We start from the raw sequence: 17,452 nt of genomic DNA, 5'->3' as shown, positions 1-17,452 counted from the left end.
ACACGCTGCACTTACACCCTCCCATTGCAATAGCGACATGTGTTATAGCTGGGACTCCAGCGCGCGAGCTGTGGAAGGGTCCGCTAGGGTTTAGTGAAGCCATCACGCCGTGAGGATCTCGAGAGCATCAGGGTTGTCTGATCCCCCTGCCATCATCACCTGTCATCAGCTAGGACATACTCCCCGAGTGTGTACGCTTGCCTCGTCCGTCGGGACATCAAAGGCATAACGTCCTAGGTTCTGAGGCAACATCGAATGTTCAGCGATGTGCGATCAAGAGAATTCCAGGCAGACACCCCAGAACAGCCACACGAAAAGAGAGAGCTCATCATGGAGCGAGCGGATCGAAACCGTTCCGACTAATGCATATTGAGAAAACAATCGTGGTATGGCATTTTCGAAATCCCATTTTCTTTGCTCACCGCCCACGTGTCGTTCTACAACGCCAACATTCTTGGCGTAGGGCTAGGTGCAGACTGTCACTGCCCCCTCATGATTGGTTAAAAATGAGTGCAGCTTCAGCACAAATCATAGAAAAGGTAAGGGTCTAACAATCCTTGTTCCATATTCAAGGCCACCAGAAACGATGAATTCGGTCGAAGAAGGCGCGATAGCGCGCGAGAAACAGCAAAGATCTGGCAATGGAGATGTTGACATTGAGAAGGGACAGGGTGATGCGTCCGCTATGGGTACGTTTCTCAAGAGCTATGTGTCGCGGGGACGAAGCTTGACGACTAAGATAGATGACGTCTGCGAGAAAGACGAGGAAGCTCTACCACCTTTGAAAGGACTGTCGTTTCTGGATCGCTTTCTGGTGCTATGGATCCTCGTCGCCATGGGAGTTGGCATTGCCATTGGCAACACGGTCGACTCTGCAGGACCAGCACTGCAGAAGGGCGAATTTGTGGGTGTTAGTATACCGATCGGTACGTCTTCGAGCTCTCACGATTGCGTTGTCGCTGACCGTGAGATGATAGCCATCGGTCTTCTCGTCATGATGTACCCCATCTTGTGCAAGGTTCGCTACGAAACACTGCATCTCCTGCTCTCGCACAAGGCACTCTGGATACAAATCGGCATCTCGTTCGTCCTGAACTGGATTATCGCACCGCTGTTCATGGTCGGTTTAGCGTGGGCGTTTCTGCCAGATCGTCAAGACTTAAGAGAAGGGTTGATCTTTGTCGGTATTGCACGTTGCATCGCAATGGTGCTTATTTGGACCGACTTGGCGAAAGGAGATGGCGATTACTGCGCGGTACTCGTCGCTTTCAACTCTATACTCCAGATCGTTCTCTTCGCTCCGCTGGCGATATTCTACGTTCAGATCGTCAGTCATGGCGAGAAGACAAATGTCTCGTACGACAAGGTTGCGCAGAGTGTCGGTGTGTTCCTAGGGATTCCGCTTGGTGCCGCAATTTTTACTCGACTACTACTGAGAGCGATTATTGGCGAGCAGAGATACCAGAGACGATTCCTCCGGTACATCGGACCCCTCTCGTTAGTCGGCCTTTTGTATACAATTATCGTCCTGTTCGCCAGTCAGGGCGCGCACGTTGTCAGGCAGATCACTGACGTCCTGCGGGTATGCGCACCGTTACTGGTGTACTTCCTCGTTCTCTTCTCGGCCACCATTTTTTTCTGCTACAAAATGGGGTTCGAGTATAAGATTAGCTGCGTCCAAGGGTTCACAGCTGCTAGCAACAACTTCGAACTGGCGATTGCGGTAGTAGTTGCGGTGTACGGTGCGTCAAGTGGACAAGCTTTGGCGAGCACCGTCGGTCCGTTAATCGAAGTCCCAGTGCTGGTGGTCTTAGTATACGTACTACAATGGTTAAGGAAGAGATGGCGATGGGTCTAAGCGATTGCTTTGATTTCGATCGGCTGGAACAATTAACGAGTCATCGAATCACGACAGCACAGCGTATACTTGTAACTGCTGTAGCGTGAATGTCACTCACCGAATGCATGGTAATCCCAACAAGCAGCCAGTGAAAGCAGCAGCCAGTGAAAACTAGACATGTGACAGCGCTTCAGTAACCAAGGAAGCCTGGAGAAAGAAGGTAGCCCGAAGATCTACTGGAGCGCGAGCTGTTGATCCATCCAAATGCATCGAATCTTCCACGCGAGAAATGGCGCATACGAGGTATGACCGTGGTATTGGGATTCGTCCAGGTCGAAGCTAGTAGATTCGGGAAGGCGCCTGACAGCGACGAACCGATGACAATATAATTGGCGTTCTCCCGTGGTTCGTACACGGCTGGTGCGGAAACACTAAAGTTGCCGTAGCACGAACCAGCATACGCCATCTCTAGCTGGTGCCGGAGTAAAGACCGGAAACCACACCATTCGATCTAAGACCTGCTTGAGAGCATGTACCCGGCTGGATGCGTCCTTTCTAGCGTCGGGGCCAAACTTTGTCGGAAACACGTCCCACAAAGTAATACGCAATCTTCGGCGGCGACTGCCCTGTAACGTGAGAGTATGGGTTGTAGGCGCAAGTACAATCGGCGTATAATACTGAATTCATGATGTGGCTCCGTAGAGGTTTGCGGAGTCATGGCTAGGCCATCCAGGCAACAACGCCATGTCTGTGTGCACTGGCGTACGTGTGAGAATGTCATGTCGTGAGCAATTGCTCATAACTTGTACAACTAGTGGGTATCCGACGGGCGGGGATGACCATGTCAGACTCCTCACCGTTCAGTTATTCGCATTACCCGTTGTGGACGGTGTGAAATCAATGATGTGGACACTGTGTGCTGCTATCATGCTATGATTCGGAGTAGATGCCTGGCTGCAATACCTTGTCACAAACGAAGCCACCTTGCATCTACTCATGTGCCTCGAAGAAGTAGCTGGAATCAATCGCTAATAGCCGCTGACTTGTATTGACACGCGGGTGCCGTCTCCTAGGCATACTGCTAGCAAAGCCGGTGGCTGAGGGTGTCGGAGAAGAGCGAGACTAGACGCCTACAGCCGCGCTCGGGGTAGACCGGTTTTGTGTCCATCGATTCGAGATCGGACTCAGGGAGCATGATCTGACTGTAATATAGGTAGGTATGCAGGTATCCGGGGTATTCGAGTAACTTGATTTATTGCTCGGCGTATTGCCACCGCTCTATTACTCATCTATGCTCTCCCAAGGTACCTACCTAGGTAGTGCCGGTTGATCAGGACCGCAGGCCGGCGTCGTAGCGATCGCCTTTGCTGGAATTCAGCAAGTCGTTGGGTTGAATAGGAAGCGCGAAGTGAAGCGACCCAAGACAAGGGTAGTTGATGGTTGACTCGTAGCTGCTGGCAACACCCTGGAAGACCTCATGGTGACGGCAGGATCGAGAGAGAATGTGGCGTACAATGGCACGGTACCGGTAAGGCAGATGTATGTACCAGCGTGTTCTACGGTGCGTCTGTATAACGGTCATCGTTGCGATAGCCTTGCAATTGAGGCTGACTGCAGGAGTTCTGACTTGGTAAGAACCACGTAAATCTTTACACCGCCTTTTGGGGCCATAAGTCAGATCTTCTTAGACAGACCGCGACTGTTATACCATCCCTGGGGCAGCTCAGAGTGGCTGTTCAGCAAGTCGATGAGTTTGGAAGGAGCAGCTTACCGTAAAGTTTCGTTAGGATACGACTGCGCCGTTTGTGGCACCACTGTTCTCCATGCTGGCAGGGTTTTCCTCACATCCTCTGCTCAAGCTGTGCGTAGTAGATCCGGTGAAGTCACGCATCCTGCCGATCCATCGCGTGAGCGAAGCAAGATTGCCTGCAGCCGACACGCAGCGCACTGGATTGTGCAGGTCAAGCGAGTGTGTATCCCTCCTTCTTAAGAAGACTTGGTATAGCCACGCATGTCCCTTGCACCGGCACTAGATACCAAAGCTGCCGCTCTGAATCGTAACATCACACTCATGCGTCTCAGAGATGTAGTATGCAGGTGCACTTATGCGGTCGCGTTGCACGTTCGCGAATACCGTTGTATTTGCGTATCAATCCCAGCTGCGACCCCACAGTAGAACGCGCCTCTCTTACATCATGAGTGCTGATAATGTATCAACTTCGGTCTCCACAATAGCTTCGGCACAGTCTGGACCCTTGATCCCCTTAGCAACAAAGCAACTCGGTTGCTTTGCATGCGCAAAGGTAAGTGCCTCCAGCCAGACGCACCTTCCCCAAAAGTTGCACACCCGAGAGAATGGTTCGGCTACGCAGTTTAGCGGCTGTCCACCTCCCCTGCACTCATCACACCGATACGTACTTCGCCTCACATTAAACCTTACGACCAATCTCATCACTGCGTCTTCGTGCGTTTCGCGCATTGGACGAGCTTGCCGCGTCCATCGTGAGTGGTAGAATTGGTCTGCCATTACTATGACCCCCACAATGCTGGTGAACCCGACCACGTGGCGCGGGGCTTTGCACCGGCGATCCCAGAGCCAAACTTGCTAGACTCTAGACAAATCCGCTCTTTGGTGAAACTCTGTTCATCACTTAATTTCATTTCCTCTTCCCTCGACGTACCGGAGCTTCGCGGGACATGGCGCAGGAAGGTAAGTCACCGCTGTCTATCATGAGACAGCCTGACTTCCGCTGCCAGCTTTTGACCCCACTTGTGCCTAATGATACCAAAATTTGTCCCTGTTAGGCATCGTCAGTTTCGAAGATACCAGGGAATGTTTGACAAGCTTGCTCCCAGCCCACTCCAGTCGGTCTTAAACAAAACCTGCGGAATAGGTACGGCAATCCTTGCGCATGCATATCTCTTGCCAATCATTGCAAAGATCCCTTATTGGCACTGAGGGGAAAGCGGCAGCTAACACATGTTCCGACTGGGACCCAGATTCTTGGGAATCAACGAGTCGCAACATACACATCCCAATACGTCATGTGCTCCCTGCAACCGCCTGCCGGGGTGAATAATCGCAGTGCCAGCCCAGAGAAACCAATGGCCGAGTCTAGTTTCAGCCCAAATGCAGAAGCCCGAGGAGAAATGTCGTGGGTGACCCAGTGTTCTGCCTGCAGGCACTGACTGCGCTGCAGAAGCTGTAACCGAGCCAGAAATCCATTTGCCTCAGCAAGCGACGGATACCTGTTATTTTCGTTGCCTATCATGCAACAGTGCTGCACAATGAATCGCAATGTGGACGAAAGTCTTGCTGCTGTCGGTTTTTGGGTGGGCGACTGACCATGCCTGCGACTTGATCAGACTTCGTCGGGCTTCGACTCCACCGACTTGCCATCGAGCCCCTTGCTGCGCTCTTGCGCCAGCGGGCCGACGCGGGCAGCGAGGAGAGGTGCACTGATGCAGCAGTGACCGTGCCTCAACAGATGCAAGTCGGAAGCATGGTTGCAAAGTTAGAAATTGTCGTTTTTTTGTCACTAGACGGGGTTTGGCGCCTTATTTTGAAAGATTCCATTGATTACCGCCATCCCAGCAGCAGCCACATGCAGGAGACCGAAGGCAGGCTTACCAGGTCTGCGCGTCCTGATACGGCGCTTGGACATGATTGTTCCTACACAAGCTTGCAGCTGACGCTGACCACAACTGGCGTCTCGCGTCAGCAATGGGTCGATTGAGAAATATGCTGGAATAGGGCGGAAATTGTCACCACAGTGTCGGATTCAGGCCCATGTTACCACGGGCTACGGTGCAAATGCGTCGCGCATGACGAGCGATGCTCGATCCTGAGCACAAGTGCCGAAGGAGCTGTTCCATCGGCCCATGCGCTGCCCTGTTATGGTTGCAGCATCTGTCACGGTTTCACTCGTGCCGTGACATTGGCATGCCAGCGTCAAACGGCGATGGGGCAGCCGAAACGTGTGGACAGCAGGACCTGGAATGGTGGCAGGGCTTGCTCTGGCTGACCCAAGCAGCCGGCGGCGATTGGGCGGATGGACCAGTTCGGCGCCGGCGAAAGCTGTCCTCTCGGTCAGCCCCAGTGAGCCAAAGCAGAGGCGGCATCATTCATGCGCATGACCCTGCACTAAGGTTTTCGTGTGCTGAGCGGTGAGGGCACAGAGCAGAGCAGCAGAGGCAGGCACGCAGCAGGGTGGCATGTAGCATGGAGCGGCGAGCATGGTGCATGGGCCCGGGGAGCAGCGGCGCGGAGGCTCGCTCGCTGCGGCCAGATGAAGGAGACGCTGGAGCAAAGCAACGGGAGCAGAGCAGCTAGCGCAGCTGGAGCAACAGCGTGGTGCAGCGCAGCCGCGGGGCGGTTCTGCTTTGTATGGTTCTAGGGCGTGGTTTTGGCTGCTGGCAGGAACTGGCAGGGAGCGGGCAGGGAGCGCTGGGTGAGGGGCAGGCAAGCACAGATCCAGCTGTCTGGCTATTCGCGCTCGTCGTAGAACCGACGCAGTGGATAGTGGGACCAAGGCCAAACCCGTCTCGGCCACGCTCCGAGGGCACAGGCGGGCTCTTCGCTGTCGCAGCTGGCAGGGACCAGGGTTGCAAATTAATAGTGGTGCTGTTAATGGCTTAATGCGCGGGCGGTTCCCAGAAGCACCAGCAAGTGGATCCAGCCGCCTCGGGCTGCCTCTGCTCGGGGACGCAGCTGTGGACGAGCAGGAGCCCAGTGTCTGCGGAGGGACGCTTGAGGTGCGTCGGTGCAGGGGGCGTGCGGGTGCTGTCTTAAATAACCCTCCCGCATCGCTCCTGCCCTGATGACTGAGTGAATCCCGGCCGCCCTGCCAGCAGGTGCTCGACTAATAAACGACCTACTCGCACGCATCGCCTGCCAGCACCAGTACCAGCACGCAGCACCAGCACGCAGCACCACGCCCGCGCCCGCACCAGCACGCGCACCACCAGCACCGCCGCACCGCCAGCACCGCCCGCACCCGCACGCAGCGCCGAGCAGAGAGCAGAGAGCCCCCAGCACGTTGCCCTTGGCCTCGCCTCGGCCTCGCCCGCTGCTGCCTCCCGCCACCTGCATCCTGCCGCCGGCCGCAGCGACGAGCAGCCGCCTGCGCGCGCGTCTTATGACCAGCGCGCCCTCACGCACGGCACCAGTTCCCCGCCCGGCTGACCAGGCGGTATATTAGTCGACGCTGCCCGCCCACGCGGCCTGTTTGCTGCTCAACATCGCCCCAATGGTCACAATGGCATCGAATGGGTGAGTGCACTGCTCCTCCCCGCTCCGTGCGACCGCCGGGCCCGCGCTGGCGCCCGCGCAGCCCGCGCCGCAGCGCCGCAGCGCCCGGCCAGCCTAAACCACGGCGACGAGCGAGCACTGACTGAGCCGCAGATTGCCCGTGCCCGCCCATAATAGCAACTACCTCGAGAATGGCCGCTACTACCACGGCTACCGGAGAGGCATCTACCAATATCCGTGCGACGAGGTGAGCCGCCCGCCGCCCTGCCACACGCCGCTCTAACGTGCATTGCAGCCTGAGAAAGACCGCATGGACATCTACCACAAGCTGTTCTGCGTCGCACGGCGCGACATGCTGCACCAGGCCCCCGTGCCACAGCACGGAGAAACTCGCATTCTCGACCTGGGCACCGGCACCGGCATCTGGGCGATAGACATGGCCGAGTAAGTCGCGCTCTGCGCCTGCAGCTGTGCTGTGCTGTGCGAGGCTAACCGCGTGTGCAGCAAATTCCTGAACGCCGAGGTGCGTGACCCGCGGTGCTGCAGTGCGCTATGAGACCGACAGCTGACGGAACTTGTGCAGGTTTTGGGCTTAGATCTGGTCAACATCCAGCCGGAACGGTATGTGTCCACCCTTGCACCTGTCTGCCGGCACACGCACTAATTTTTGCGCCCATGCAGAATCCCCCCGAATCTGCGTTTCCGTGTACCACGCGACTACGAGAGCCCGTGGACGCTAGGCGAGGACTCCTGGGACCTGATCCACCTGCGATTGGCCTGCGGCAGCGTCTCGAGCTGGCCAGAGCTGTACCAGAAAGTTTTTGCGTACGCTGCCCTTTGTGCCTGCTCGATCGAGACTAACCCCCGCAGACACCTGAAGCCCGGCAGCGGCTGGATAGAGCACGTTGAAATCGACATGCAGCCGCGCTGCGACGACGGCACCCTCGATCCCAAGGGCAAGCTGGTCCAGTGGTACGGCTACCTCGCAGACGCGACATGGCGAGTCTCGCGCCCAATCGCATACGACCACCGGACGCGCGAGAACCTGCAGGCCGCCGGCTTCATCGACATCCAGGAAACCGTGATTCGTGTTCCTTACAACTCGTGGCCCAATGATCCTCACCAAAAAGACATTGGCAGGTGGTACAACCTAGGCATCACCGAGGGACTGGACGCACTGTCATTTGCCCCTCTCACCCGCGTCTACCAGTGGGACCTCAACGCCCACGTCAAACCACTCCTTGACGGCGTCAAGAAGGAGATCTGCAATCGCAAGATCCATGCGTACAACAACATGTAAGTCACTGTATTTTTGTCTGCCGTTGTACCAATTCATTGGGGTTACGAGCCAATACTGATCCCTTGCTCCACAGTCATATCTGGACTGCCCGCCGACCCCAGCAGTAGCATCTCAGTCTGCTAAAATTGCGCTTGTAATGCCAATAACGCCGTTGCTATTTCCGACTGTGTTCGCCCGCCACGACTCCGCTCTGGCCAACACCTTCGACAACCTGGACCGCATTGCATTCCTGCGTTTGTTGTTTCGGTCTACATGCGACTCTCGAGAGACCGGTCAGCAACTCTCGACAGTCGCCCCGGCTTTACGCACATTCCATATTCCGGGAGCGTACCGTCAGCCCCAAAAGTGCACCCGTTCTACACGCTAAGAATGGGTCGCACGAAAATCGAGCCTGTGATCGTGCAGGATGATGTTGTACAACACACTGCATGTTTCCGCAATATGGGCTCATCCTTTTACTCGAGCATCACTCATCTCAATCTTGTGGCGCTCTTTGCGACGAAAAGTCATCGGAGTCTTTCGGTAACCACATCATATTCGGCGTTTGGTCATGCTTGGGAACATGATACCTTGGTTTCGCTACGACGACATCTGAACGACTTGTAACGAGGCTGTGCTTCAGGCAGTTATTCTCTTTCCATGCATTTCAACATCTCGTATCAAGAGCGACTTTGCCTCTTCACGCCCAGGTTGGATGTCTCAGCGTTTACGCATCTCCGCGGGGCTTTCTCAAATTTACGGCGGTTTGCTTGGGCGCCCTCGCCGCGTTATTCTTGTTCTGTAGTGATCTCTAGGCCTACATTCTGCTAGGCGAAGCATCACACCTTTCGGTGTATGAACATTCTTGTCAAAGTATATATAATATCTGCCTTCAACTCGTCAACCACACGAAGCGACATCTGCCCCGCCGTCTCCTGATTTGACAAGCGATTTACACCCTGCACGCGAAAGCGTTGTAGATCTCCGCCTCTGTCCCTGAACATTGCCGCCACAAAACTGTACGTCAACCTGCCACGACTCGACATTGCTATTATGTGCATATGTCATTGCCACGCGTCGAGTTTCAACGTCCCGGCAACAAGAACGTGTGCTCCACCATTGTGTATTCCGGCAGTGGATGCAAGCACATAATTGGCACAACGTGAGGTATGTGGAACGCTCGGCCTTTCTAGGCTGACTGCCCACTGCAGGCTGCAAAACATACCGGTACACGGAGATTCTACTGCATCGAGCAGTAGGTCACCTCCAGAGCGAGAACGAGTAACTAAAGCGTACGAGGTATATACCCAATATGATGTAGCCTCCATTCAAGTGGCCATGCTGATCCCACGACGTAGGTAATAAACATGAAGGAGTTGTTGGGGGCTAAAACTCTAACATGATTCATCTGCGCGACGAGCAGGAGTTTGGCGCCGACCGGCGGGGGGATTCCGTAAAGCAGGAGCCTCGGGAACTGGCTCGGCGGGCCCAATCCTCTGGAAGAAATTGGCGCGCACCCTTCGACCGAACACCGCTGCTCCCGCCTCGCTTCATCATTCCAGTTCCTGCTCCTGCAGCATCCTTCGGCGCGTCATGTCCGCAACACTTACTGGCGGGGCAGAGGTTGGCGACTTGCTGCTGTGCGGCAAGGTGGCGGTGCTTTCTCGGCCTGCTCGCCTTCGTCAGCAGCGAAAGCCTACGACGCTATCTCGTCTATCTGACACCAGCAACCCGCCAACATAGCACCGGTCAGTGTTTGTCGGCGACCCAGCTCTACAGAAATCACTTCCGAGGCTTCGATTCGCCGACGCGCTATCCTCCGCCACCTATAGCCAGTCTAATGGAACAAGGTGTGGAGAACTCAGGGTCAAAGCACGTGTAGGGGCTATTCTTTCTCCGGTCAGTCTCCAGCAGATCCACCAGGCACGCAGTTCAGCCAGATGCAGCAATCCGTTTGCACACGACTTCGGAAGTCGGGAGCCGGCGAACTCTATCTCAGCACCGTCCGAGAACCCTGAATCATTGTATGCACCAATCATCTGGCTTAGGTCCTGATTTGCGTGGACCCGCCGGTGCCCAGGAAGCATACGGACCGGCTGCGCCGTGGCTGTGTCTCGCTACAAGGCGATGTTGCAAGAACCTCCCACTCCACTCGTCGATCATAGACACCAATCTGGCCCTAAATTGCATTTCTGGTCGTGTTTCGTGGCCAGAGCCATCGCTCTAGGCACGGACACGGCACGGGTGCATGTATGCTCTCCCAACACGCTGGAAGCATTGTTTTCCCATAGGCTCGGGTGTTCCTTAGACAATAGCTTACACCGACCATGCTAGACGTACAGACAAGCCGCATGGTTGCCTTCGCTGAATGCAGGTACACCACCGTAATTTGTCTTCACATGGCAAGAAGAGCCACCCCTTCAGATTGTATGCACAGACGGTGTCTGCCTATGCTCGTCTCCTTCTCAATGCAGATCAGGTCTTTCATAAGCTGACGCTACATGAGCCCTCCTGCGCTGGCGCCGCACGCTCAGTAAGTACATCCCTGTTTTCCCGCCGATTCTGTGATGACCAAGCTGGGGCCATCTTAGTTCCTCCCCGGTGCACACCATGTGAGCATAGGGTTGCAGGAACGATGCTTCCAAACACCAGCAATTCCATATCTTCTCAATTTACCTGATACGAGTTATACGCTCATGTACTTCAATGCACCAAATACCGACACGGGCTAATAATTCGTTAGGACTTTTTCTCCGGTGCTAGTCGTGGTACCGTCCGACCCGTCTCCCACTTGAAGTCACGCTATCGTAGTCCGATCGATCGATCAAAGGATCAATCAACAGCTGCATTCCTGCGGGGAAGGATGCATACTATCAGGTTGCGACTGTACGCAGGTTTGCAGAGGCAAAAGCTTTCCAAAGCGTGACGATTGGCTGGTGCAGAGATCGCGTCCCGTCTACAAATCGACCCTGCATGTCAGCGACACATGATACCCACTCAATTAGCCACAAGCATTTATTCAAACTTGGCCAATCTACATTCAACAGTGCGACCATATCCCGCAGACTCCGACTTGCTGTATGTATGCCGCGCCTGCACCATGATGCAGCCTGGCGTGTGTAGGCACTGAGGTAGCTGGTCAGGGCATCGCAATCTGCCTTTCGCTAGCCATCACGAGAGGGTACTATCAGTAGCCATACTTCAAGACATGCTCTGAACTGTCCAAAAGCCTGCTCGATAAGATCCAATCAAGGTAACGAATCGTTGAAAGTGTTAGCGCCTGCGAAGACGAAGCACGAATATGGACTACTTCACTTAAGAGCCCACTAAATAGGAGAGGGCACAGAGGGAGAAATAAAGAAGTTGATGCCGCATTCACAATGCCTTCAGTCCCTTGGTGTCGGTAACACCACAGGCACCAAAGACGCCCCTGGTGAATTTATAATAAGTCTTCCAGAACCCAAGATCTGTCGAGTAGTATCGCAGCTTTCCGAGACAGATAAAGTGGCCGCGATGGGATCTGTCTCGTGGAACGGGACCAACGAAGCAGTCTGGACCATGGCGGCAAGAGCGTCGAATTTATTGAGGCGGAAAACAGATATAAAGTTACCGACCACATCTACATGACTCACGCCAGCGATGGAGGCTCCGGCAGCAAAACATCGTGCGCTGCTAAGGCGCATGAGTCGGATCGTCAATTGTTGGGTCGTAGGATTGGGAGTCACGATATGGTCAGGATGGTGGAGCTTGCCCGCAGCCAACGCATCGCAGCTTCCTCGTTTACGCTTCTGCATCGTAGCGCCTTCTGATACTCCATGATACTCTCAGACTCTTCCTCAGTTCCTCTCCAGTTCACCCCTGCATACCGCCTCCAACATTGCAGACGGCGAACGCGCGACCTGTACGCTCACGGGCGGCATCTGCCTTTGACTAAAGCTCCAGCCGGGGCAGAGTCCAGCAACGTTGCTCAAACCACCCAGCAGATGATGCCTCACATACAACACCGGGAAGCATTACGAGTGATGGCCCGACCACACGGTAACGAAAACCTTCGAGCATGCATACCGTACCTCTTTGCCAACACAGTTTCACACAACCGCTGTTCCCATAGCCCCTTGCTGTCACCTCGAATGGCGCAGACCCTGTTTCTGGTCATAGTGCCTGCTATACGTATGAAAGATTACAAGAGTCAACATGCAGGACCTTGCCTTCAGACGCTGTGTCAGGCGGGGAACGCCCAGGTCTCCAGACCCACCTACTCTCCTCATCGCATTTCCACGTCGCGCCTCGACAGTAGTGCAGGCACCATTGCTAGATATCTCGAATACCAAGGATGCTGGTATCACTTCGGCCACCCACGTCCCCGGACGACCCTACTGACGTGGCGTTCTACCCTCGAACAACCCGAATAATCAACAAGTGAGACATCAATTAAAGTTTGGTAGGTCCGAGATAAGACCTTGCGTTTCAGACTTTATTTTTGGTGGCAACAGGCTCATGTATCGGCGTTGTTGCGGTTCAACGAGCACGATTGCAGTGTCAAGACCGCTGTTGGCCAAGTCAGACACTCAGGACGTCTACATCGGTATCAATGCTATGATGAAGGCCAGATTGCTTACTCAATGTCGGTTTGTTTCTACATCCTTGATTGGAGTCACAGAACAGTCGATCAGCACCTTCTGAATGACAGACTCCGCTTTTAAAGGTCATATGAGTATCTAGACGGCGACTGAATAAGTGCCTTCACGTACTTACAGATCTGGCCAACAGGCCAAATTACAGGGGTTGTTCGGAGAGTTTCCTATGCTAGCGGTGAGTGAAGCTGTGCTTCTGCAGCCTCGTCTTAAACCGTTTCGTGTTGACCAGTGCCGAAAGCAGGGTCGGAGTTCACACACATTTGACACCGTCTTTTACGGCAAAACATTGAACGAGAACCTTATAAGCAGCTTAGTGATTGTATCCCTGCATCATGGATTCGGTATCGCCTGCGAATGCGACTCCGTTGTCGCTACACTGCTCAGTGCGCAGTATGAAGCTCACGTCGATAGTGATGGATATGTCCAGGGAGTACTGTACATTGACATCAAGGAAATCATCGTTTTGCAGGGTCAATGTCGGAATTAGAACAAATCCACCGCTTGGTACAGGTAAGATAAGCTTCCTGATTCCAGTACGCGAGCCGGCCTCAGTCAATGCCAGGCATCTTCCCACAGGCATAATTGATCGTTGGGGATTTCGTCTCACCGCTTCTGCTGATGTGCTCAGTTATGCACCTCACAACTAAAATTTCGATCATGTGAATGTTGCGTCGTTGTGCTTATGGGACTGCACCACAAAATCCACCCACATTGGACCGATGCATAATGCCGGTGCGCAATGTATGTATACAGTAAGGTTTGGCCAATCTTCGACATCGCATCATTCTCCTAGAGGCCCCGACTCGCTGTGCGTATGTCAGCATCGTGCACTTGGATCCTGTGATATGGTCTTGCCAAGGACTGTTGGCACAACTGTTGTTGACTCGTGATCCAAACAGACAGCTGGACGTAATAATGACGTTCTAACTTCTACCGTTCGTTGTCACGGATGTTTCCTGCCAACGCATGGATGCTGAACCTTGTTGATTGGCTACAAAAAAGGTGCTTCCATGGCCACAAGATCCTGGTGCCGACGCCTGCAGAAGCGTCTTGGGGCGGAACTTGCTTTACGAAGTACTTGAGGAAGTATGTTACCGCTTCCATTGACCATGGTCGTGACTGAGCATGATGCAAGCCCCGGTTGGCTCACAGATCCTTTGCAGCCACGACACATAGGCCCTGAGCCAACACGTCACGCCACAGCCGTGGATGGCTTTTCGTAGCCTTATTGATCAACGATAATGCTGACACTGTTCGGCGTCCCAGTGTTGTGGTATTGATCGACGTTGCCAAGCTTTGTGTTAAGAGTTTGTGTGGCTCAAAACGCTCCGGCATCCCTGCATTTCGCACCACATGCTTACCACGGCATCCGGATGGAGCCGATTTGGCGCATCCTGACGTTCGTCTTAAGTTTCTTTTTCAACAAAACATTTTCAGGTGCATTTCGATTGGTCGAGAGCCGCAGGATGGACTCGACATAATGGAATAATGGTGAGTAAGTCTGGTGATACACGCAGGGGGTCTGTGGCTGGAAGCGGTACTTTCCTTGCTTGGGGGGTGTGACGACGTTGTGTTGATGAGGTGCAGTGCCGTGAGGGGTTGTTCGATGGCTGGGAAGGAGATATAAGAGGGGGTATTCGTCGCAGCTTGAATACGCAACTTCCAGTACAAACGCAAGCGTCTCTCAAGCTAACACATAATTCCCCTTCTTCACTAGAACTAACACCAACACGAACACTGTCCAATCACACTGCAATGATGAGGTTCGGACGTCGCAACAACGCAGTAGCAGAGCATGGAAACGACTACGGCGCTCCTACCCCTCGCGCAAACAAACTGCTCCGTCCCCTCCTCGCAGCAAACCACGTCTTGCACATTATCTCTTCCATCATCGTCCTCGGCATTTCTGCCTACTTCATCAACGAGTACACCCACAACACGCACCTCCGCTACTGGGTCGCCCTTGTACGTCACCCTTCACACCACATCCCTCGCCCTCGCCCAGCTACTAACACGTGACAAGGCTGCCATTGACACTTTCCTCTACATCCCCGCGCTGGTTCTGCCATTGATCAAGTCGTACAAGGGCTACCTCGCCCCGCTCGCCTGGGTGGTGTCGTACCTCTGGCTCACGGCCTTCATCTTCGCGGCGCAGGATTACGAGTACAACGGCGGCTGTGCTGTGAACTCGCCTCGCTTCGTGAACAAGTGCAGTCTGAAGCGGACACTGGAGGCGTTTGCGTTTATCGCTTTGTAAGTCGCTCCTTCCCTAGTCTTGACTTTGTTGAGGTCCATGGTCGCTGATTCGAGGCAGCTTTACAAGCCTTGTTGGTACGCTGCTCGAGGCGAGGCTCTGGGATGTACAGCGCTTCAGGGGCTCTGATGCCGTGGGTGTCGAGAAGGAGCATGGTGTTGGTCCTGTGCCCGCTACTGTACCGGAAGAGGCTGTCTAAGCTTATATGGAAGTCTGATGGCTTAGTATGAGGAAGGAGAGGTTTTAGGTGGGCGAACTTTGGTAATGTTGATGCGTTACTGACGGGTATGATGAGTGGTATTTGGTGAATTGTGTTGTCGCATGGTCGCGGTGGAATCACCGCTAGTGAGTTGTGAGAGTAGGTGGTAGCTACAATGTCTAATGATAACTTGAACGTTTGTCAGACTGAGAACCAAATCTTCAGTTGAGAAGACGTTACTTGAAGACCACATTACATTTCTTACTCAGACTTTTGACGTGCTATGATATTCGACATATTGGCGCATGACCAATCACTTACAGACGATATCTGAAGCCAAATGTCTCCCAATCGGTGACATCGTCCAACCCCTCGACTTGCAAATCGACCTCAGTAACTCTAGCGCTTTGCTCTGACTCATCAAGAACCTTGCCAGCTATCACCCCGGAAGACCCTGCATCACCCTTGACGCCCTCTTCCCTCTCCCTCTTCGCATTCAACCACTGCAAATAACACCTCAGCACGACAGCAAGTCCGATAACCAAGCAGTAGCACACCAGAATTGCTCTGAACGCAGTGTTGTAATGAGGTTCTTCCGCCGCACGAAAGAACTGCGGTCCGGCGATGTTACCAGCGCAGTAAGCGATGAACAGCATCGCCGTCATTGTCATTTTCTTGGTCACGCCCTTGTAGTTTGCGCCTACGAGGGACATGAGTAGTGGGATTGCGCCGGGACCGGTGGAGAGCAGGAAGTAGCCGAAGAGCTGGACGCCAGAAGAGGTCTTTGGGCGGACGTAGATCAGCGAGCAGCCCACCACGGCGGGTACAACGACACAGATGATGAGGATGCAGTTCATCTGGCGGAAACGACCGGCTACCCACCCTGTGCCAGCGATTGTGCTTGCTGCGATCACAGAGGCTGGAATGACTAGAAGGGTGGATTGCAGGCTTGTGAAGCCAAAGCTCTTGATGACAAGGTTACCAAAATTCTGGGTGCCACCGTTGGGTATCTGAGTGAGCAGACTCATGGAGAAGATTATCCATGTTTTAGGGTCTCGAAGGCACTCTAGGGCTTGGTCGAGCTTCCACCTAGTGTTGTCAGTTCTTCCGGTACCTGCAAGGACTACACGTCGTGCTGCGACTTCACGTTCCTCCTCTGTCAGGAACTTGGCCGTTGCAATACTGTCCGGTAGGAAGAGAAGCATGGGGATACCCCAAAGAAAGGTTAGCGATCCGAGAATGATGTACATCCAGATCCAGGGTGCAAGCGAGTTCTCGACATGACCTAGGCCATACGCAAGGAAGGAAGCGACGAGGCCGCCGACAGAGTTGCCAGCAAACCACAAGCCTGTGCGAGTGGGAATCTCGTCTCGTGTGTACCTAGGAGTATTCGTCAGCCCCAAACATGATTAGCCTCGCAGAGTTGGTGTGAAAGCTTACCAGGTACTTGTGATGAATAGGAAAGCTGGAGTGATGGTGGCTTCAGCCACACCAAGGAAAAATCGGACAGTGATCAAGCCGCCATAGTTGGAGCAGACTGCTGTGAGAGCCACAACAATACCCCAGACGAACGTGTTCGCAGCCAGGTACTTCGCCACTGGGAGTCGAGTGATGAGAAAGGTGGTAGGATATTCCCAGAAAAAGTATCCAAAGTAAAAGACGCTAGAAACCCAAGAGTATTGTTGGCCCTCCAAGTGCTGCAGGCTGTCAGTTCGAGATTCGAGGCAGCGACGGCGAAGTGAGCACAACGTACATTGTCTTTTCGCAAGCCAAATACTGAGGCTGAAGACAGGATAGTTTTGTCCATGAAGTTCAAGTTGTACGTGATGAACATGAGCGGAATCAGTCGCCAGTCAATTTTGCGCAAGACGCGTTTCGCGATGTCATCGCTGTGCTGGTCGCCCGCAGGGGCGACTTCCTGCTCGGGTGATGGACTTGCCATGATGTCCTGTACTTTCCGAAGACGAACCGATGAATTATCTTTCAAGCCTG

The 17,452-nt window shown here is 54.0% G+C and overlaps 5 protein-coding genes across 5 annotated transcripts; 3 read left to right on the top strand and 2 right to left on the bottom strand.

The window, feature by feature from the left end:
• The first annotated feature begins 237 nt into the window (after positions 1–237).
• Positions 238–2,191, top strand: C7974DRAFT_114631 (sodium bile acid symporter family-domain-containing protein). The gene is made up of 4 exons (XM_046135058.1): positions 238–386; positions 464–689; positions 744–926; positions 978–2,191. The coding sequence occupies exons 2-4, from the start codon at positions 587–589 to the stop codon at positions 1,856–1,858; spliced, it is 1,167 nt and encodes a 388-aa protein (XP_046002002.1). The 5' UTR covers positions 238–386; positions 464–586; the 3' UTR covers positions 1,859–2,191.
• A 4,276-nt stretch (positions 2,192–6,467) lies between these two features.
• On the bottom strand, positions 6,468–6,932 carry C7974DRAFT_372850 (uncharacterized protein; the record flags this gene model as incomplete). Its single annotated transcript, XM_046140081.1, has 1 exon — positions 6,468–6,932. The coding sequence occupies one exon, from the start codon at positions 6,930–6,932 to the stop codon at positions 6,468–6,470; it is 465 nt and encodes a 154-aa protein (XP_046002001.1).
• C7974DRAFT_114460 (methyltransferase LaeA) lies at positions 6,876–8,764 on the top strand. The gene is made up of 8 exons (XM_046135055.1): positions 6,876–7,112; positions 7,245–7,338; positions 7,387–7,535; positions 7,596–7,614; positions 7,675–7,712; positions 7,773–7,916; positions 7,962–8,387; positions 8,465–8,764. Exons 1-8 carry the CDS (start codon positions 7,090–7,092, stop codon positions 8,496–8,498), a joined length of 927 nt encoding a protein of 308 aa, XP_046002000.1. The 5' UTR covers positions 6,876–7,089; the 3' UTR covers positions 8,499–8,764.
• A 6,001-nt stretch (positions 8,765–14,765) lies between these two features.
• Positions 14,766–15,460, top strand: C7974DRAFT_303538 (uncharacterized protein; the record flags this gene model as incomplete). Its single annotated transcript, XM_046137949.1, has 3 exons — positions 14,766–14,972; positions 15,031–15,260; positions 15,322–15,460. The coding sequence occupies 3 exons, from the start codon at positions 14,766–14,768 to the stop codon at positions 15,458–15,460; spliced, it is 576 nt and encodes a 191-aa protein (XP_046001999.1).
• Positions 15,461–15,520: 60 nt separating this feature from the next.
• C7974DRAFT_114393 (major facilitator superfamily domain-containing protein) lies at positions 15,521–17,452 on the bottom strand. Its single transcript, XM_046135053.1, has 3 exons — positions 17,214–17,452; positions 16,901–17,157; positions 15,521–16,840 (listed from the first exon to the last, which is right to left on the bottom strand). Exons 1-3 carry the CDS (start codon positions 17,400–17,402, stop codon positions 15,778–15,780), a joined length of 1,509 nt encoding a protein of 502 aa, XP_046001998.1. The 5' UTR covers positions 17,403–17,452; the 3' UTR covers positions 15,521–15,777.

This window comes from Boeremia exigua, assembly GCF_020726555.1.
Source record: "Boeremia exigua strain MPI-SDFR-AT-0100 chromosome Unknown C7974scaffold_2, whole genome shotgun sequence".
Taxonomy (NCBI): domain Eukaryota; kingdom Fungi; phylum Ascomycota; class Dothideomycetes; order Pleosporales; family Didymellaceae; genus Boeremia; species Boeremia exigua.
This window is presented reverse-complemented; position numbering and strand designations above follow the sequence as displayed.

Coding starts and splice junctions, on each gene's coding strand:
- C7974DRAFT_114631 (XM_046135058.1), top strand. CDS start 587: ATGAATTCGGTCGAAGAAGGCGCGATAGCGCGCGAGAAACAGCAAAGA. Junction 690..743: donor GGGTGATGCGTCCGCTATGG/GTACGTTTCTCA, acceptor CGACTAAGATAG/ATGACGTCTGCGAGAAAGAC. Junction 927..977: donor GGGTGTTAGTATACCGATCG/GTACGTCTTCGA, acceptor GTGAGATGATAG/CCATCGGTCTTCTCGTCATG.
- C7974DRAFT_114460 (XM_046135055.1), top strand. CDS start 7,090: ATGGTCACAATGGCATCGAATGG. Junction 7,917..7,961: donor CTGTACCAGAAAGTTTTTGC/GTACGCTGCCCT, acceptor TAACCCCCGCAG/ACACCTGAAGCCCGGCAGCG. Junction 8,388..8,464: donor ATCCATGCGTACAACAACAT/GTAAGTCACTGT, acceptor CTTGCTCCACAG/TCATATCTGGACTGCCCGCC.
- C7974DRAFT_114393 (XM_046135053.1), bottom strand. CDS start 17,402: ATGGCAAGTCCATCACCCGAGCAGGAAGTCGCCCCTGCGGGCGACCAG. Junction 17,158..17,213: donor TTGGCTTGCGAAAAGACAAT/GTACGTTGTGCT, acceptor GACAGCCTGCAG/CACTTGGAGGGCCAACAATA. Junction 16,841..16,900: donor CTATTCATCACAAGTACCTG/GTAAGCTTTCAC, acceptor GAATACTCCTAG/GTACACACGAGACGAGATTC.